The 21,735-nt window shown below is 46.8% G+C and overlaps 2 protein-coding genes across 2 annotated transcripts; both read right to left on the bottom strand.

Annotated features, from left to right (window-relative positions):
- Positions 1-1,346: 1,346 nt before the first annotated feature.
- Positions 1,347-5,024, bottom strand: LOC138784148 (uncharacterized). The gene is made up of 5 exons (XM_069959662.1): positions 4,648-5,024; positions 2,862-2,971; positions 2,391-2,555; positions 1,471-1,805; positions 1,347-1,361 (listed from the first exon to the last, which is right to left on the bottom strand). Coding segments are annotated over exons 1-5 (627 nt in total). The 5' UTR covers positions 4,650-5,024.
- Positions 5,025-12,061: 7,037 nt separating this feature from the next.
- On the bottom strand, positions 12,062-18,652 carry LOC138783328 (protein NYNRIN-like). The gene is made up of 2 exons (XM_069957912.1): positions 13,550-18,652; positions 12,062-13,029 (listed from the first exon to the last, which is right to left on the bottom strand). The coding sequence occupies exon 1, from the start codon at positions 15,548-15,550 to the stop codon at positions 13,766-13,768; it is 1,785 nt and encodes a 594-aa protein (XP_069814013.1). The 5' UTR covers positions 15,551-18,652; the 3' UTR covers positions 12,062-13,029; positions 13,550-13,765.
- Positions 18,653-21,735: the final 3,083 nt, after the last annotated feature.

Consider the following 21,735-nt stretch of genomic DNA (forward strand, 5'->3'; position numbering starts at 1 on the left):
AAAAAATGTCGCCGCTGCCGGTCAGCACACAGGTCCAGCCAAGAAATAAATGTACACATACATAATGGGAGTAGCCTATAGGGAGAAATATACACTAATATTAACATACATATTTACAAGCAATGCCATATACTAAAATAGTATGCAGTTATCTCACTCAGCGGGCAAAGAACGTGTGAAGCTAGGGTCATATAGACCCAAAAACTCTAGGAATCCAATGAACTGAATATTCTTATAGAGAGAGTCTCAGGATCACGTAGATTCGGTTGGTGAATATATGGATAGGCAAGTGTCGAACAGGGAGGCTTCATAGGTTGGAGATCTAAATTCTCTATGATGATGATGATGGTCATGGCAAGAGGAGGGTTTAAGGTCTGAAAAACTAAAAAGAAAAAAGTGAAACTACAAAGAAAAGAACTAATAAAAAAGAAAAAAGAAGAAAAGGAGAAAAGAAAGAGAGAGAAAAAGAAAGAAAGGAAAAAAGAAAGTGAGAGACTGTATAAAGAAAAGTGGGCAAAGAGATATGCACTGCAAATGCAACAAAGTGCTAAAACAAAAGATGTGATGTCCAGTGTGTGTAAGAGGCCAGGAAAAGCCTGGCCAAGCAAATCGTGAAAGGAGGAAAGTGAGAAAAGGGGAAAATGAAAAGGAAAAGAGAAAGATAAAAAATGAAAACACAAGTTGTGAGAAAACGTGTAAGTGAGTTGTGAACATAGAAAAAGAAGGGCCATACATAAAACCAAGATGTCAAAAGAGCAATGTGACAGACCAAATATGAATTTACGAGCCCTTAAAGAAACCTGTATACAATAACTCCTCGTTCAAGCCGCATGGTGTAAGGCTGCCAAGATTATAAATCCACCTAGACTCAACTCATAGGAGGCGTTTATGAATATTGCCTCCCCGGAGTCCCATAGAAACCTTCTCCAAGCCCACCACCCTGATGCCATCCCATTTACCTGCATGATGGTCTCTGCAATGCGTGGCCAAGGGCGTCCGGTCCGAAGAGTCAAATGTGGGTCTGGTTCCCCTTCTAATGCTCGAGATGTGTTGCTGTATACGCCTCCTAAGCTCCTGTGAGGTCTGTCCGATGTAAAGAAGAGAGCAGGAGCAGATGATCACATATATAACATTCTTTGTGCGGCAGTTCACATAGTTCTGCAATGTATAGTGACCATGATCTCTTGGATTAACAAATTCCTGAGTAGGCGTCATGAACTGGCATATACTGCAGTTACCACATGGAAAGGATCCCCGCATGCGTATGCCGCTGCCGGTAGAGATACTAGGTCGTACAAAGTGTCTTTGTGTGAGCCGATCCCTAATACTTCTGGCTCGTTTAGCTGTTAGCGTGGGTCTCTCTGTTAGATGAACGGCCAGACGAGGTTCTGTCAGTAGGATGCCCCAATTTTTCCGCAAGATATGATGTAAGTCATCCCATTGGTTGTTGTACGGTGTGACAAGTCTCACCTTATTATCCTGACCACGTGGTTTAGGTCGAAAAAGATGTGATCTGTCCGTTCCTTTTGCCCTTTGGTAAGCCTTCGAGATGACCTTCTTAGGGTAACCTCGAGTCCTTAGTCGCTCTGTCAGATTTCTCGCCTCCAGTTCGAAAGTCTGTAAGTCTGTACAATTACGTCTAATCCTCAAGAATTGTCCAGTTGGTATTCCATTGCGTAAATGTCGGGGGTGAAAGCTCCCATAGTGAAGGAGACTATTCGTCGCTGTGCTCTTTCTGAACAACGAGGTCTGTATAGTATTCCCAACCACATCCAACCTGAGGTCCAAGAAGTCAACCGTGCGCTCTGAAAAGTGAGATGTAAGTATGATGTTAAATGTGTTGTCATTCAGATCCGCAATAAAGGCTCGGCATTCCTCCTCCGTACCCGTCCACAGAATCAACACGTCATCAATATATCGATGCCATTTCAATACAAACTTCTGGAACAGGGGGTGAGGGTACACGTGTGCCCCCTCCCACCAACCCAAAAATAGGTTTGCGTAGGAGGGGGCACAACGTGCACCCATAGCCGTTCCCGAGACCTGTCTGTAATAGACCCCTTCAAATGTGAAGTAGTTCTGGTTGAGAACAAAATACAGCAATTCCAACAAAAATTCCTGATGTGAGTCGTCTCCAGGGGAGACATTCTCAAAGAAAGAGGCAACAGCCCTTACCCCCAATTCATGCATTATGTTAGTATAAAGCGACTCAACGTCCAATGTGACCAAAATGGTTCCAGGCGGGATTTCAAATTCATCTAGTTGTTCGATCAGATGGGCAGAGTCGCGAACATATGAGGGCAGTCGGAGTACCAATGGCTGTAGAAAGAAGTCAATATAAATACATGCCCCCTCACAAAGACCCCCGATGCCCGAAACAATGGGCCTACCTGGTGGAACTTCAAGGCATTTGTGCACTTTTGGTAGCATGTAGAAGGTCGGGCATGTGGGTTTTTCGACAGTCATAAACTTCAGTTCTTTTCTCGTGATCGTGCCTCTATCCACCGCAGAGCCAAGCAGAGCATCCAATTTTTTCTTAAAGACATTGGTCGGATCTGAAGGGAGCGGAGAGTAGAAACGTCTGTTATTGAGTTGTCACTGAGCTTCCAGGACGTACATATCAACTGGCCAGAGGACCACATTGCCCCCTTTGTCGGCCTCTTTGATTAAAAACTGTTTATTTTCTCCCAAGGTCTTTAAGGCTAGTCTTTCTTCCTTAGACAAATTCTCCCCTTTGTTTCTGTCCAATTTAAGAAGTTGTATATCTCTCATCATGGTATTAAAAAACATTTGGACACATGGAAAAAGTCTAAAGGAAGGAGTGGCCTGTGAGGGGGCATTGAGTGTAAATTTGGTCCTACCTGTAGTTGCTTCGCCATCCTGGAGAAGAGAGATTAGGTCCTGTAGGATCCTTCGATCCTTCGTGTAGAGCAATGAAGGTTGATGGTAGAGAGGTTTAAAAGTCAGTTGCCTACAAAAGAGATACAGATCTTTCGTAAATTCAAATTTGTCCAACCTTTGCATTGGAGCAAATGTTAGTCCCCTCTGTAGGACTGACCGTTCAGCATCTGATAGGACATAGGTAGATAAATTAATTATTTGTAGGTTATCCCCAGGTGGACCTTCTTGTATAGTGATTTGGGGGTGAGTTATGATCTCGAGCGTTGTTTGGCTCGGTGATACACTGGGGATTTGTCCCTGTGTGTAGGCGCTCTTTTTCTTTGATTTATGTTTCTTGCCTCTGCCCCTCCTGGTCCGCGGTCGGTGTCGCTGGCGTCCGTGGATAAAAAATCACTCATTTGAGAGTCACTATTGTCCCCAGGAGTGGTAGTAGATGGCTTAGGTTTAGCCCTCCCCCGCAGGTTACCTCTATGTGTCCACTTGAAAACATACCCAGTCTCAAAATCCTGTTTGTCACGTGAGAACTTGTGTTTCTTCCCTGTCATCACTTCCTTCTCATATTTATCTATGATTTCTTTGAGTCTAGCCTGGAATGGCTGGACCAAAGTAGACTGATCATAGCTAGACAACTTAGTCTCCCTCTGTCGGATATCTTCCTTAATTTGTGGTAATAATCCCTGATCGTGTTTAAATAACATCTTAAGAATAATATCTGAGCAAAGAAGTAGTCCTTTCTCCCACCTCACTTTAAATTCAGAATTAACTTCCCAAGAAGGGAAGATTTTGACCCTAAGACCTCTCGGGACAACTGCTACTTTCACATATTCCTCCAGACTCTTCAAATTCCACCATGTCCGTATATGTTTTTTATGTAAGTCAATAAGCTCATCAGTAAGACCTTTGAAATCAGAACCACCAGACACGCTGCCCTGTCCGCTAAAGAAGTCACCCAATTGGCTACTCCACATAGCCTCCCTGGCATCTAAGTCCAAGGCCATGTCCAAAAAGAGAAAATAACAAACCAAACAGAAAGAATTTTTTTTTTTAGTAAAGTATATGGCGTGCTACCTACCAAGGAAACATGCCCATATTCAAGATGGGCACAAACACAAAACTCATGGCAAGCAAAAAGACTGAAGGTGCACTGCTCTAAATGTCATAGCATATGTACATACAAATAAGAAAACGGGTGCACAAAAGCCCGCATACCAAACAAACCACTAAAGACGAACAACAGTAAGTATGCAAAAAGGGCAATGGCACACCAATAAGAGAATAAGTATGAAAATCTTTATTTAAACAAACTATGAGATATGAAGGAAAAACACTTGGAAAAAATTAAAAACACTTAAAACCAGAACAAGAGACCATGATTGTAATCATGTACTCAGGGCCAATAGCGGAGAACCATATACTCCAAGTAACTGTCTCAAACCCCATCCAATAACATAATACTAGTCCCAAATCACAAATAGGATCCTGTTCTCAAGTGAAATAATTCATAAATAACAAAAGTGCAAGTGCATGAGAAATAGATGGAACATTCACAGGCATGGGAAAAAAACCTTTGACAAGCAAAGGTTGGTGGGAGGGGGCACACGTGTACCCTCACCCCCTGTTCCAGAAGTTTGTATTGAAATGGCATCGATATATTGATGACGTGTTGATTCTGTGGACGGGTACGGAGGAGGAATGCCGAGCCTTTATTGCGGATCTGAATGACAACACATTTAACATCATACTTACATCTCACTTTTCAGAGCGCACGGTTGACTTCTTGGACCTCAGGTTGGATGTGGTTGGGAATACTATACAGACCTCGTTGTTCAGAAAGAGCACAGCGACGAATAGTCTCCTTCACTATGGGAGCTTTCACCCCCGACATTTACGCAATGGAATACCAACTGGACAATTCTTGAGGATTAGACGTAATTGTACAGACTTACAGACGTTCGAACTGGAGGCGAGAAATCTGTAACGCCTGGAGTAGTGGATCCACTGGACCGTCACCAGCGATGGCACTAACCTCCCCAGGGAGCGGAGTCTAAGGGGCCGCTGGTTTTCACCAGAGCCCGCCGCAAGGCGGGATGGACTTGCTGCGGCAGGCGACCCCCAGGTCGCTACCCCTGGCTTGGTTGCTGGTGACGGCAGGCGAGGCGTGGCAGGAGCAGTAGGCAGGAGATGGTGCTGCAGAGGTCAGTGGACGTAACCGCAGGATGACAGGCTATACACAGGAGCAATGGTGATGCAGGGGAACAGGAACCAGGAACAAGGACTAGGGACAAGGTGGCGGATAGGAATCAGGAACAGGGAATAGGAACCAGGTAACGGACGGGAATCAGGAACAAAAGGGAGCTGGGCCAAACGCTATGGGAAGCATGTAGAGGCTCCAACACCTGTAGTGGGGCAGGGCTGGAATAAATAGGGAGTGATTGGTGCAACTGGCCAATTAGGTGCGGACTGGCCCTTTAAATCTGAGACAGCCGGCGCGCGCGCGCCCTAGGAGGCGGGGACGCGCGCGCCGGCCGGCACAGACGGAGGCAGGAGCGGGACCAGGTAAGGCGCCCCCCGGGGCCGAACATGTAGCAGCGCCGGATCCCTGCACCGGGACCCCGGCAGCTGCATGAGATGGAGGGAGGTCGCGGCGGCGGCCCGGAGCACGGGACGCCGCCGCGGCCGTGACAGTACCCCCCCTTTGGCCTCCCCCTCTTTCTAGCCTGCAGGAACCTCTTGATGAGATCTTGGTCCAGGATGTTAGCCTCGGGTTCCCAGGACCTCTCCTCAGGACCAAATCCTTTCCAGTCCACCAGGAAGAACCTTCTCCCTCTGACAGTCTTCATTGCCAGAATGTCCTTAACAGCGTAGACGTCGTCAGAGACGGCTTGTGGAGCAGAGAACGAAGACTTATCGGAGAACCGGTTCAGGACCACTGGTTTTAAGAGGGAAACATGGAAGGAGTTCGGAATCCGCATAGTGGGGGGTAGGCGGAGTTTGTAGGTGACAGGGTTGATGCGTCTTAGCACCGAGAAAGGACCGAGGAATCGAGGGCCCAACTTGAAGCTGGGGATCTTGAGTCGGACATATTTGGCCGAGAGCCAGACTTTGTCACCTGGGAGAAAATTCGTGGCAGGTCTCCTCTTCTTATCAGCCTGGTCCTTCATGCGTTCAGAGGCTTTGAGTAAGGACTGTCGAGTTTGTTCCCAGATCGATTGCAGGTCAGGTAACAACTCCTCCACGGCTGGGACCTCAGGGGATGGAGAGAGAGGCAGAGGAGGACGAGGGTGATGCCCGTAGACCACATAGAAAGGGGACTTGCCTGTGGAAGTCGAGTCCAAATGGTTATATGAGAATTCTGCCCATGGGAGTAGATCGGACCAGTTGTCTTGGCGGCTGGAAACAAAATGGCGTAGGTAGTTACCCAGAATCTGATTGACTCTCTCCACTTGCCCGTTAGTTTGAGGATGATAGGCCGATGAGAAGTCCAGCTTCACTTGGAGTTGCGAGCATAGGGCACGCCAAAATTTAGAGACAAATTGAGAGCCTCGGTCGGACACAATGTGAAGAGGAAGTCCATGCAGGCGAAAGATGTGTCGGAAGAACAACTGAGCCAGACGAGGAGCAGAGGGCAGACCAGGAAGGGCCACGAAGTGAGCCATTTTAGAGAAGCGGTCCGTCACCACCCAAATAACTGTATTGCCCGCAGATGGAGGTAGGTCTGTGATGAAATCCATCCCAATGTGGTGCCAGGGATGGTCCGGGACTGGCAAGGGCAATAGTAGGCCGGCAGGTCTTAGACGGGGAGACTTATTCCTGGCACAGACTGCACAGGAAGCCACAAAATCCTTGACATCCTGGAGGAGATTGGGCCACCAGTAGTGACGGGAGATCAATTGCCCGGTCTTTTGGGCTCCTGGATGCCCGGCTACCAAAGAGGAATGCCCCCACTTCAAGATGCGTTTACGGAGTGCGGGGCGCACATAAGTCTTCCCGGGAGGCAGTCTCTGCAGAGCAGAAGTGGCAACTGGTACTAGGCGGTCGGGAGGTATTATGTGACGAGGAGATTCCTCTTGCCCCATGACATCGGATGCTCGGGATAATGCATCGGCCTTTAGATTCTTCTCGGCTGGACGGAAGTGGATGGTATAGTTGAACCGAGAGAAGAAGAGGGACCACCGAGCCTGCCTGGGATTGAGGCGTTGAGCCGATTGGAGGTAGAGGAGGTTCTTGTGGTCCGTGTAGATGTTAACAGGGTGTTTAGCCCCCTCTAATAGATGACGCCACTCCTCCAGTGCCAACTTAATGGCCAGGAGTTCACGGTCCCCAATGGTATAGTTCCTCTCGGCAGGGGAGAAAGTCTTAGAAAAGAACCTGCAGGTTCTGGTCTTGCCTGATGTGTCCCTTTGCGAGAGAACGGCTCCTGCGCCCACAGAAGAAGCATCAACCTCGAGAGAAAACGGCCTGGAGACATCCGGGCGGACTAGAGCAGGAGCAGAGGCAAAGGCAGACTTGAGGCTATTGAAGGCTTGTTCGGCCTCTGGAGGCCAACGTCTGGGGTCCGCCTTCTTTTTAGTGAGAGCCACTATGGGTGCGACCAGGGTAGAGAAGTGAGGGATGAATTGCCGATAATAGTTGGCGAAGCCAAGGAAACGTTGGATAGCTCTAAGTCCCACAGGGCGTGGCCACTGGAGGACAGCTGCGAGCTTGGCTGGATCCATTTGTAGACCCTGGTCGGAGACGATATAGCCAAGAAATGGAAGACTGCGCTGATGGAAAACACACTTCTCTAGCTTGGCGTATAGATGGTTGGCCCGTAGTCTTCGTAGGACCTGACGCACTTGTGCCACATGAGTCTGCTGGTCCGGGGAGAAGACCAAAATGTCGTCCAAATAGACAATGACGCAGACATAGAGGAGGTCTCGGAAGATATCGTTCACAAATTCCTGGAAGACCGCTGGGGCATTGCATAGGCCGAATGGCATGACCAGATATTCGTAGTGCCCATCTCTGGTGTTGAAAGCGGTCTTCCATTCGTCTCCTTTACGAATACGGACCAAGTTATACGCTCCCCTGAGATCCAGCTTGGAGAAGATCTTAGCTCCACGAAGACGGTCGAATAGTTCAGGAATAAGCGGAAGAGGATAGCGGTTCTTAACAGTCACCTTATTCAAGCCCCGATAGTCTATGCATGGGCGGAGGGAACCGTCCTTCTTCTGAACAAAGAAAAATCCAGCGCCAGCTGGAGACGTGGATTTACGGATGAAGCCCTTTTGTAAGTTCTCCTGGATGTAGGAGGACATGGCTTCAGTCTCGGGCACAGAGAGAGGGTATACTCGACCACGTGGAGGAGAAGCCCCTGGAAGAAGGTCTATAGGGCAATCATAGGCTCGATGAGGTGGTAGTGAGTCCGCCTCCTTGGCCGAGAAAACATCGACAAAGTCTTGGTAGTCCTCTGGTAGGCCGGATAGAGGCTTGACATTAGCAGGTGACCTTGTAGAGCACTTGGATTGAGGAGATCTCAGACACCGGTTATGACAGTCCTGGCCCCAGCTGAGAACCTCCCCAGTTCTCCAGTCCAGCCTAGGGGTATGGAATTGCAGCCAAGGAAGACCCAGCAGGAGGTTGGAAGAGGAATGGCGCAAGACATAAAAGGAGATCCTCTCCTGATGTAAGGCTCCCACCTGGAGGACTAGGGGTGCCGTCTGGCTGTACACAGCTTCGGTAAGAACCTCCCCCGTAACCGAAGAGATAGACCGGGGTTGGGCTAGCTGGATCACGGGTAGCCGCCATCTTTGGACCAACGAAGCAGAGATGAAACTGCCAGCAGAGCCAGAGTCGATGAGGGCAGTAGTCTGGAAAACTTGCCCAGAGGGTGTCTGGATGGAGACGGGCATAGTCAACCTTGGAGAGGTGGCATTCACACCTAGGGAGGCCTCTCCCACCGGACCTAGGTGCGAGCGTTTCCCGGACGCTGAGGGCGTTGGGGACATCTCTGCCGATAGTGATCCGCGCCACCGCAATAGAGGCAGAGATTCTGGTCCAGTCGACGGTTCCTCTCATCAGTCGTCAGGCGAGCACGTTCCACCTGCATAGGAACCTCTGGAGGCGACTGGGACATAGGAGCAACGGGATTCTGGAACACCGGTGCCAGCCGAGGATGGCGACGGGGCAGACTCAGACGCCGTCCTTGCCGGACCTCCTCCTCTCTCTCGGAAAACCTGGTGTAGACTCTGGTAGCCAGTAGGATAAGTTCGTTCAAGGAGGTAGGCAGGTCCCGGGCAGCGAGCACATCCTTCACTTGGCTGGACAGGCCCTTTTTAAAGGTGGCAATCAGAGCGGCCTCATTCCAGTCTAGTTCCGCAGCCAGGGTGCGGAACTGGATGGCGTAATCACCAACGGAGGAAGTACCTTGGGATAGATTGAGAAGAGCAGTCTCAGCCGAAGACGCACGGGCAGGTTCCTCAAAGACAGAGCGGAACTCGTCCAGGAAGATTCGAAAATTGGCAGCAACCGGATCATTACGGTCCCATAGTGGTGTGGCCCAGGCCAGAGCTCTTCCCTCCAATAGGCTGATAATGAAAGCCACTTTAGAGCGCTCGGTGGCAAACTGACTGCTTAAAAGTTCGATATACATAGTGCATTGGGTCAGGAATCCTCTGCACAACTTGGGGTCACCTCCATATTTACTTGGGAGAGCCAGTCGTAGTTTTGAAGAGGCTGCAGGAGGTGATGACTGCTGAGCGGTGGTATGCTGCTGAACGGCTGCAGTCAGTTGTTGGATCAGCTGTGACTGTTGCTGAATATGTTGAGCCTGTAGGGCGACCACTCGGGCTACCTCGCGGATATCAGGCACCTCGCCGGGATCCATGGTTGGAGCCTACTATAACGCCTGGAGTAGTGGATCCACTGGACCGTCACCAGCGATGGCACTAACCTCCCCAGGGAGCGGAGTCTAAGGCGCCGCTGGTTTTCACCAGAGCCCGCCGCAAGGCGGGATGGACTTGCTGCGGCAGGCGACCCCCAGGTCGCTACCCCTGGCTTGGTTGCTGGTGACGGCAGGCGAGGCGTGGCAGGAGCAGTAGGCAGGAGATGGTGCTGCAGAGGTCAGTGGACGTAACCGCAGGTGACAGGCTATACACAGGAGCAATGGTGATGCAGGGGAACAGGAACCAGGAACAAGGACTAGGGACAAGGTGGCAGATAGGAATCAGGAACAGAGACTAGGAACCAGGTAACGGACGGGAATCAGGAACAACTGGGAGCTGGGCCAAACGCTATGGGAAGCATGTAGAGGCTCCAACACCTGTAGTGGGGCAGGGCTGGAATAAATAGGGAGTGATTGGTGCAACTGGCCAATTAGGTGCGGACTGGCCCTTTAAATCTGAGACAGCCGGCGCGCGCGCGCCCTTGGAGGCAGGGACGCGCGCGCCGGCCGGCACAGACGGAGGCAGGAGCGGGACCAGGTAAGGCGCCCCCCGGGGCCGAACATGTAGCAGCGCCGGATCCCTGCACCGGGACCCCGGCAGCTGCATGAGATGGAGGGAGGTCGCGGCGGCGGCCCGGAGCACGGGACGCCGCCTCGGCCGTGACAAAATCTGACAGAGCGACTAAGGACTCGAGGTTACCCTAAGAAGGTCATCTCGAAGGCTTACCAAAGGGCAAAAGGAACGGACAGATCACATCTTTTTCGACCTAAACCACGTGGTCAGGATAATAAGGTGAGACTTGTCACACCATACAACAACCAATGGGATGACTTACATCATATCTTGCGGAAAAATTGGGGCATCCTACTGACAGAACCTCGGCTGGGCGTTCATCTAACAGAGAGACCCACGCTAACAGCTAAGCGAGCCAGAAGTATTAGGGATCGGCTCACACAAAGCCACTTTGTACGACCTAGTATCTCTACCGGCAGCGGCATACGCATGCGGGGATCCTTTCCATGTGGTAACTGCAGTATATGCCAGTTCATGACGCCTACTCAGGAATTTGTTAATCCAAGAGATCATGGTCACTATACATTGCAGAACTATGTGAACTGCCGCACAAAGAATGTTATATATGTGATCATCTGCTCTTGCTCTCTTCTTTACGTCGGACAGACCTCACAGGAGCTTAGGAGGCGTATACAGCAACACATCTCGAGCATTAGAAGGGGAACCAGACCCACATTTGACTCTTCGGACCGGACGCCCTTGGCCACGCATTGCAGAGACCATCATGCAGGTAAATGGGATGGCATCAGGGTGGTGGGCTTGGAGAAGGTTTCTATGGGACTCCGGGGAGGCAATATTCATAAACGCCTCCTACAGGTTGAGTCTAGGTGGATTTATAATCTTGGCAGCCTTACACCATGCGGCTTGAACGAGGAGTTATTGTATACAGGTTTCTTTAAGGGCTCGTAAATTCATATTTGGTCTGTCACATTGCTCTTTTGACATCTTGGTTTTATGTATGGCCCTTCTTTTTCTATGTTCACAACTCACTTACACGTTTTCTCACAACTTGTGTTTTCATTTTTTATCTTTCTCTTTTCCTTTTCATTTTCCCCTTTTCTCACTTTCCTCCTTTCACGATTTGCTTGGCCAGGCTTTTCCTGGCCTCTTACACACACTGGACATCACATCTTTTGTTTTAGCACTTTGTTGCATTTGCAGTGCATATCTCTTTGCCCACTTTTCTTTATACAGTCTCTCACTTTCTTTTTTCCTTTTTTCCTTTCTTTCTTTTTTTCTCTCTTTCTTTTCTCGTTTCTTCTTTTTTCTTTTTTCTTTTTCATTAGTTCTTTTCTTTGTAGTTTCACTTTTTTCTTTTTAGTTTTTCAGACCTTAAACCCTCCTCTCGCCATGACCATCATCATCATCATAGAGAATTTAGATCTCCAACCTATGAAGCCTCCCTGTTCGACACTTGCCTACCCATTTATTTACCAACCGAATCTACGTGATCCTGAGACTCTCTCTATAAGAATATTCAGTTCATTGGATTCCTAGAGTTTTTGGGTCTATATGACCCTAGCTTCACACGTTCTTTGCCCGCTGAGTGAGATAACTGCATACTATTGTTAGGGTGGTCTTCAGGTAAGACCTTCAGGTATATTGGATGGTAGCCAGATTGAAGGGGCATCTTGGCCAAGAAGGATGCAGACAACTCGAGATGGTTCTGAGTAGCAGCATGTTTATTGCAACAAAGTCATCTTCTTTTATACCCCTTGCGGGGTGTACACTTCATTAAACATTAACACAGAATCTTTAGGTATTTTCCATAGATGAAGTCATGTGATTATATCCGGTCATGCGCAATGTGATCAATATGAGTAAATATCTTATTTGCAGAGTAAGGGAAATTAATAAGAATAACATCCAATTGTGGTTGGTTAAAGGTTGGTATCGATCGATTCCCCGCTAATCAGTTTGTTACTGTTTATTCAATCAAGTTATCTTCAATTATGATGTCTCTGTAGCTCTCTATCAATGTTCTGTAAACCAAAACACAGATAAGTGTCGTGAGGATGGGTCAGAGTGACCCACCCTGATAAGCAACATCAGCATTTTGTAAATCATGTGTTATTGAGAATTATATTAACACTATCCTCTCTGTGTCCCAGAATTAAACCAAAGCCCCTCATCCCTGACAGCTCCCCCTTTTGTGATTAAGTGATGATGTCCTCCGTGCCTCCTTCAGGTATCTCACATGCCCTAGCGGCACATGCAAGACTTTCCTAACCTCTTCACTTGATTCCCTTCAGGGGGCGTTAGACATCAACACTTTATTCACAATTTCATGAATTACTGTATGCATGATTTATTATTAGTATTGTCTCTTAAACAAGTTCGCAGTTCTCGTCGTTGCAGGGGGTGATTGTCATATACATGGTTTTGTTGATTGAAGCATCAATCAGCCGTTGGATGAGGCCTCGAATGCAGGGGATACAGCAACATCCGCAAGTTACCAAAATCGCCGCCACGATTGCCACAGAGATGAATAGGCTGGATACGAGGTGGCTCAATTTCCCAAACCACGATTCCAGCCACTCAGTGAAAGGGTTATCGATCCCAGAATTCTCCGCCAGTTCCTCGGATAGGGTTGTGAGGCCAGCAATCGCTTTTGTGACACTTCCGTCAGGAGCTGTGTTGTTGGGAATAAAAGTACAACAATAAGTTCCGAACATTTTACAAACACCTCCCTTTTCTGCAAGTATCATATCTAGGGCCATTCTATTTTGCCAAGTCATCAGAGAGGTTGGCCCTATTTGCTGAGCCAGTCCTCTAAGTGCGTCTCGTGTGAAATTTATGAATCTCTGTTGGTTATAATATATATAATTTATCCAGTCTACATTTTTATTAACTGTGGACCACCAGAAGAAAACGGATTCAAATCCTGCGGCTATCTGATTTCTGGCCTTAAATTCATCCGGAACCCCTCTAGGAACCCCAATGCTGTCTATATAGACCCTTGAATCAAAGGATCCTGCTGGGGACTCTTCACGCTTTCTTATAGATAAGAGGTAACGTCTGCGTTTGGCCCGTCTACTACGTCGTCTAGGGGTTCCGTCAAGGTTGGTTGTACCCAGGCTGTCAATTCTAAACCCGTTTTGCTTCCCTCCCCCGGCCCCTATTGAGGAGATTATTTGGAATGGCATCAGTACTTGAGTTAAAGCACAGCTGCCCGTCCAGGCTGAAGGAAGTCTTTGTCGTAGCTTCATGTCGCCACACAACCACCACACGTCAGTTCTGGCTGTCCCTTGATTCACAAACCATTTAGCCTCATATCCATCTGTATTCTGCAATTCTACAAAAGTCAAAACGGAAAGTTGCTACTGGATGTGAAGTGTTAAACCACAGTATCACTCCTTTTTCCCACATCATTGGTGATTAGAGAGGTCTTGCTTCTTTGGATCAGGATCACCAACATCATCAGATGGACGATCATCCTTCCGCTCTACCACCTTGCAGTGACTGGCATGGATCCAGTTGGGTTTTCCCTCGAGCTTTACTGAAGTGGCCGTAATCAGGAGGACCTGGAATGGACCGTCAAATCTTGGCTCCAGTGGTCTCCTAGTGTGCCGCTTCACGACGACCCAATCACCTGGTTGGAGGGAATAAGCTCCTTCTCGACTGTCAGGATCTGGAATAGAATCATAGACTTGTTTATGCACAACCGAGAGTCTTTTCTGGAGACTCTGGACATAACTGGTGATACTGTCGCACTGTAACTGTAGTGTTTGGGGGAAGTACAGTCCAAGTCTTGGTGCTGAGCCGAACAGTATTTCAAAGGGGGACAGTTTGGTCTTTCTATTTGGTGTATACCTAATGGAATATAGTGCTACTGGCAAACATTCTGTCCAGGGTTTCCCTAATTCTTCACAGGCCTTCTGGATCTTTAACTTAAGTGTACCATTTAGTCTTTCAACTTTCCCACTGGCTTGTGGGTGATAGGGCGTGTGGAATGCTTGTGTTACCCCTAGCATCTGCATTGCATTTTGCATTACCTCTCCTGTGAAGTGGGTACCTCTATCGGACTCTATGGTTTCTGGTAGTCCGAACCTGCTGAAGATCTCACTCATCAGTTTTCTAGCAGTCTGTTTCGCATTTGCTCGTGCCATCGGAAAGGCTTCGACCCAACCTGAGAAGAGATCAACACACACAAGGACATATTCATACGTGCTTACCTTTGGCAGCTGTATGAAGTCAATCTGCAGTCGTTGAAACGGGTAGAGGGCTTTTGGTGTGTGTTTTTGTGGTACCTTCACTACACTACCGGTGTTGTATTGTGCACAGGTGAGACAGGACTGGGCAAGTTTTGCGGCAATAGTTGTGAAACCGGGGGCGAACCACTGTCTGTCTATCAGAGCACACATAGCGTTCTTTGAGAGATGAGTTGGACCGTGAGCAGCTTGTGCCATCATGGGGTATAGGGACCTTGGCAGACACACCCGCATCTTTATTCTCCACAGACCATCAGCTTCCCGAGCTCCAGCCTTAGACCAGCTCCTTTTCTCTTTCCCGGTGGCTTGCCGGGTTAGAGCCTGCAAGATACTTAAGTCCATCTGGTTATTCTCGGTACTCACCATGGTTAGCAGAGGCGACGGGGTTTCCCTTTCCCTCGGTTTCCTCGCTGCCTCTTTAGCTGCTCTGTCCGCCTTATCATTCCCTCGCGCTTCTTCGGTGTCAAGTTTTGTGTGTGCTCTGACCTTTATTATGGCCACCTCGTCTGGGAGCATTAAGGCCTCCATTAGTTCTTTAATGAGGTGTCCATGTTTTATGGGGGTACCTGCTGATGTAAGAAAATCTCTTGCCTTCCATATGGGGCCATAGTCATGAGCCACCCCAAAAGCATACCTAGAATCAGTGTATATGTTGCCGCGTTTTCCTTCTGCCCCTCTAAGCGCTTCAATGAGTGCCCTCAGCTCCGCCTCTTGTGCAGACACATGAGGGGGAAGTGGTTCCGCTTTTACTACCTCATGCTGTGCATACCCAGTGTAGAATCGTCCGTCCTCTCCGATGCTCCTTGAGCCATCTACAAAAAACTGAACATCTGGGTTAGTAATGGGTACATCGGAAACATGTGAGAACCCTGATGTTTCTTGGGCCATGAGGGCTATGCAGTCATGTTCGTGGTGTATGTCATAAAGCTCATCTTCCGTCATACCTTGTAGGCTTTTTGGCTGCTGTCCCTGTCCCTTCCCCCTTTGAATCCTCCACGTCAATGGGAATTAGAGTGGCTGGATTCAGAGTCATACAGCCCTTTAGGGTCACATTTGGGGGCATGAGAAGGGCACACTGAAGTCTCAGCTGTCTGGCAACAGAGATGTGTTTCACCTGTACTTGGCTTAAAATGTTGTGCAAGTCATGTGGGGTGTAGATTGTAACTGGGTGGGTAAGCACAATCTCTGAAGCTTTATGTAGAATTAGGGAGACAGCCGCTACCGCCCGTACACATGAAGGGGCGCCTCGTGCAACTGGGTCCAGTCGTGCTGAATAGTAGGCAATGGGCCTGTTCCGTTGACCGTGTTTCTGGACTAGGACCGCAGTCGCGTGTCCTGACATTACAGTGCAGTACAAGGAGAATGGTTTGTCATAGTCAGGTGTGCCTAGCGCCGGGGCTGTCATGATAGCCAGTTTCAAAGAGTGGAAACTTTCTATCGCTTGGTCTGTGAGGTGGAAGGGTTGTGTGTCCAGACAATCATAGAGCGGTTGCATGAGCATGGATGCTGAGCGGATCCATGACCTGCAGTATGACACCAGGCCCAGGAAGGTTCTGAGTTGCCGGATCCCCCTTGGGGGGTTCAGCAAGCCAATCGCCTTCTTCCTGTCTTCAGTCAAGTGTCTCACCCCCGCAGATATGCAATGTCCTAGGAACACAACCTTCTCCTCAGAGAACTGTAATTTCTCCCTAGATGCCTTACATCCTTTGGAAGCAAGGTGTGTCAGTAGTGAAATGGTACATTCCCTACACACTTGTTTGTTGGGGGCACAAAGAAGGAGGTCATCAACATACTGCAGTAGCACCACCTCTGGGTGTTGAATGACCCAATCCTGCAGCACTTAATGGGTATTGTCTGATCTGAGGGGGTGTTGCTCCTGGTTTCAAGTTAATCATTACAGGCGGCACAGGCATGCGGCCAATATCAGTTTTGGACGTTGCCCACAGACAGTCAGGCACCTGTGCTAGGTCAGGATGGTCTGTGAAAAAGATAGAGTGAGAGTTAGTTACAAGTGTGGAAGCAAAAACTCTACAAAGATCTTCTTCTGGGACACCAGATGTTAATCCTACTGTACCATCTGGGTGATAAACAATATGTGCTTGAATGGCCTGTAACACGTCAGAGCCTAACAGATTTACAGGTGATTTGTCACTAACCATAAGTCTGGTGATACATGTATGGTCGACAAGGTGAAGGGGGAAGGGACCTTAACTTTTTTCTTATACTTAACACCATCTGCATTCTCTTCTCTCTGCCAACAACCCTCATTGTACATCTCCTTTGCTACCTCAGACCAAGCCTTTGCTTGCATATTCAACCCATTATCATTGATCCACCCTTTACTAGTTGTCATAGCGGAGTACCACTGTGACGGGTCTAGTGGATCACTGCACATACTTAGCCCTTTTAACAACTTGCTTGAACCTTTACTGCCATCTTTCCTTTCCTCTTCTTAACTATTTCTACAGCATCCCACATCTCCTCCTCACCTTGTGTAGCTTCCTTCCTCTTGGCACTAACTGTATTCCCCATATTGGGTGTGCTGCTACCCCTGTGTCTCTCTGGCTATGGGTATTGTCACCACTCTATGTTCCTAGCCGCTATCTGTGGTGTTTCCAGACCGCCTGTCGCTTCAGCGTGTCTGGATCACCTGGGATTCTGGACCGCCTGTCGCTTCAGCGTGTCCAGAATGCCCCCCCTCTGTGGTGTCTCTGGACCGCCTGTCGCTTCAGCGTGTCCAGATCACCTGGTATCCTGGACCGCCTGTCGCTTCAGCGTGTCCGGGATACCCTCCCTGTGGTTGACGTGTCTAAGAACGTCAACCTAGTCCTACAACTTATTACCTAAGTACTGACTATAGTGCACTGATCAGTTATAGGCGTGTGGACTTTATATGATTTAGGACCTGATCAGGCGGACTCCCCCAGAGTCCTGTCACTAAATCCCCTTTTGCCCTGAACCAGATATGGTACATACAAGGTGTTTACTTTAGCATACCCATAGATCTTATACATTAACCAGAGAGCAAAACAAACTATAGCCAAACATACAAGCACAACCCAAACCTTCTCCAGACTTTCTACTATCCTGAACATGACATGTGAGGAGCGTGGTTACGATGCTGACCTCCTAAGCTAAAGTTCAAAAGAGGGAAAAGTACAAACAACACACACACAAACTCCGATCCAATATACCTTTGATTATCACACGGATATTCTACGGTTCTTTGCCAAAACAAAGTTTAGACGTGGCGTACAGAAAGTAAACTATACTTTACCCCAGACCCGGCTGAGTTAGAAGCTTATGAGGGGCACAGAGCATGTAAGTAAGAATCAAATGTCTTACCCTTCACCGGTGAATTGCGCTCTGTGATCCCCGAAGCCTCTTCCTCCTTGCCGGATCCTCAGGTATGTGGAACCTTCTGAGTAGCCACGCCCACCCAGGGACGCCAAAATGTTAGGGTGGTCTTCAGGTAAGACCTTCAGGTATATTGGATGGTAGCCAGATTGAAGGGGCATCTTGGCCAAGAAGGATGCAGACAACTCGAGATGGTTCTGAGTAGCAGCATGTTTATTGCAACAAAGTCATCTTCTTTTATACCCCTTGCGGGGTGTACACTTCATTAAACATTAACACAGAATCTTTAGGTATTTTCCATAGATGAAGTCATGTGATTATATCCGGTCATGCGCAATGTGATCAATATGAGTAAATATCTTATTTGCAGAGTAAGGGAAATTAATAAGAATAACATCCAATTGTGGTTGGTTAAAGGTTGGTATCGATCGATTCCCCGCTAATCAGTTTGTTACTGTTTATTCAATCAAGTTATCTTCAATTATGATGTCTCTGTAGCTCTCTATCAATGTTCTGTAAACCAAAACACAGATAAGTGTCGTGAGGATGGGTCAGAGTGACCCACCCTGATAAGCAACATCAGCATTTTGTAAATCATGTGTTATTGAGAATTATATTAACACTATCCTCTCTGTGTCCCAGAATTAAACCAAAGCCCCTCATCCCTGACACTATTTTAGTATATGGCATTGCTTGTAAATATGTATGTTTATATTAGTGTATATTTCTCCCTATAGGCTACTCCCATTATGTATGTGTACATTTATTTCTTGGCTGGACCTGTGTGCTGACCGGCGGCGGCGACATTTTTTCATTATAATCATTTTTCTCTTTTTTATTTCATTTTTAATTTCATTTTTTCAGACTACTGTTTATAAATGGCCTCCGTCCCAATTGTATCATTTTTTCGTTTATAATTTACACCATATTCAATGTATGTTATATTTTACATTCATTATATTGTTCATTTCCCAAAAAATTCCTTTTGGGATTTATTTATTTTGTTCTTTTCATGGTTCCTTTGGTAGATGCACATTTATATCACTTTGTGGGTATGCATGTTACACAGCTTGATTAATTTCAATTTTATTTTCCCCCTTTTTCCTTTCCCTCTTCATGCAGTTTTGTACAGCACATAAGCACTTTATCTTATTGAACACATTAGATACATACATATTTTTTAGTAGCTGCACCAATTATTTGTATATAGATTTTCTTTTTATTTATCATACTGTCCCTAGATATCGGTAATGGTATCGACATGTGTTTTTATTTTGGGCAATATATATGAATTTTATAGGCACAAAAACCTGTAGTTTCGGCGACTGTTCTCTGATCTTTTAGCGCTTGCGCATTGCCATAGGAGTCTCTTACCGTGTTGGCGCACGCGCATTTGGTGTGACTGATATTGCGGCAGCCATCTTTGATTATCCTAACAACGGCGCATGCGCATGATTTCACTGACGTCCTCTATGTATACAATCCTTTTTGCTCATGCGCGTTATGCACGACCGCACGCCGTGTCGGCCATGTTGGTTCAGCATGTGTCATCTAGTCCTCCTCCGGTCAGCAACAGGTCTGTTAGTCCATTTCCTGTTTATCTAATTTATTTTCTTGTATGCTAATTCATGTATATGTATATAAGGAGCACTTGTACCTATTGCACTCATCCCTGAGGAAGTTCTGAGAGCAGGACGGAACGCGTGGGACACCCTTGGGCCATAGTTACTGGTTACTTGCCTCTCCCCCCCCCCTTGTCCTTCACCACGTATTTTCCCTAGGTCTCCTATGTTTCATTACATCTAGGTGCTGCATGTTTGTTTTTGTTTTTTTCCTTTGCTTGTCAAAGGTTTTTTTTCCCATGCCTGTGAATGTTCCATTTCTCATGCACTTGCACTTTTGTTATTTATGAATTATTTCACTTGAGAACAGGATCCTATTTGTGATTTGGGACTAGTATTATGTTATTGGATGGGGTTTGAGACAGTTACTTGGAGTATATGGTTCTCCACTATTGGCCCTGAGCACATGATTACAATCATGGTCTCTTGTTCTGGTTTTAAGTGTTTTTAATTTTTTCCAAGTGTTTTTCCTTCATATCTCATAGTTTGTTTAAATAAAGATTTTCATACTTATTCTCATTTTTGGTGTGCCATTGCCCTTTTTGCATACTTACTGTTGTTCGTCTTTAGTGGAAACTATCTGTTATAACCAGTATGGTTCATTATTATAACCATCTTTCAAGTGCCCATAAATTATACATCCAGCAATATGATTTTATTTATTACTGAGATGGATAATCCTATATTTTATCTCTCTCCAGTGCATACACATTTTTAAATTATATAATGGATCATCAATGAAAAAACAACATTATATACTAGTTCATATTTATTTATAAGACTTTCATATTTGTTGTATCCTGTGTATTAGGCCCGTCCACACTTATTGATTTTGGTTATCTTCTGAGTATACATTATAGGTATGTGTAATATGTGCCATCTCTGTTTTGTCTAAATGAGTTAAAGGGAATGTGTGACAAAGTAAAAAAAAATTTAAAATGATAAAATTGAATTTGTTATTTTATTTTTTTTGTTAATTTATAAGTGTGTTTTTTTTTTTTTTTTTTACATGTAAGGAAATATGAACAATTCATTATCTAATTTTTCATATTTCCCAGTGATGGCCCCTAGGGGGAGCTCCAGCAGAAAAACTGCTGGTAAAAGTAACCTGAAATACAGCTGTGCTTAAAAAAGAGGCAGTCTCTGCTCAACTGCTGTGACATCATCACCTCCCTCCTGTTTTCACAGAGGAACAAAGAGGGGAAAGGTAGCTATTGTGTACTGTTGAGCAGCGCCATTTTTTTGTTGTCTGCATAGAAGTACACCTACAACAAGTGTGTCCCTAGCTTTTCATTCTACACTTCAGTGTCACACATTACACGGGTAGAGGAGGGGTATGTATATATTCATGGCCGGTTTTAGACTAAATGTGGCCCTGGGCAAAGTTGAAGGTGGGGCCCCAAATGCTGAAATATTGTAGCAGCAATTTAAGGTTCCCATACACTTTTTGGTGGTACCTGCTGCTCGTGGTGGGTTCGGCCATCCGTGTAAGGTGAATGGGGCTCTTTGTACAGTCCTCTGACATGATATCAGTGGACATATGGGGTTGGGCTTGATGGAAAATCAACATCCAACCTCTTTGTTCTCAGAGAGACAAGCCGTCATCAGATCTGTCTGGCTATGGCTTACCCCTCCTATAGAGAACACAGAAACGCTCAGCTGTGCCGAACATTCCTGTGTATGGGGAGGATGGGGCCAGATGAGATTTTATATATATATATATATATATATATATATATATATATATATATATATATATCTCATTAGTGATGTGTGTGCAGCCCTTGCTGTATATAGTGAACAATGAAGATATATACTACCTGACCACATTCCCTGGTGCTCTCACTTCTGGTCCTCTCTCTGAAGTGATCGGCCGTTCAGCTAATCACTGGCCGTAACAAACAGACAAGGCCTGAGGACACCGGGGAACGTGATCAGGTAAGTACCAGCTTTATTATGTTATACGCACAATCATCAGACAATGATTTTTACACTTGCCAAAAGACAATGATCATTTGATTACTGTTGTCTCTATATACACAGAGCGATATCGGCCAGGTTAGGACAATTTTCGCTCCGTGTATTATGGCCCTTAGTCACATTGAGTCAATTCAGAAGGTTACATGCCGGGACTGCCGCTACATGCCG

The sequence above is a fragment of the Dendropsophus ebraccatus genome, chromosome 2 (assembly GCF_027789765.1).
Source record: "Dendropsophus ebraccatus isolate aDenEbr1 chromosome 2, aDenEbr1.pat, whole genome shotgun sequence".
NCBI classification, from domain to species: domain Eukaryota; kingdom Metazoa; phylum Chordata; class Amphibia; order Anura; family Hylidae; genus Dendropsophus; species Dendropsophus ebraccatus.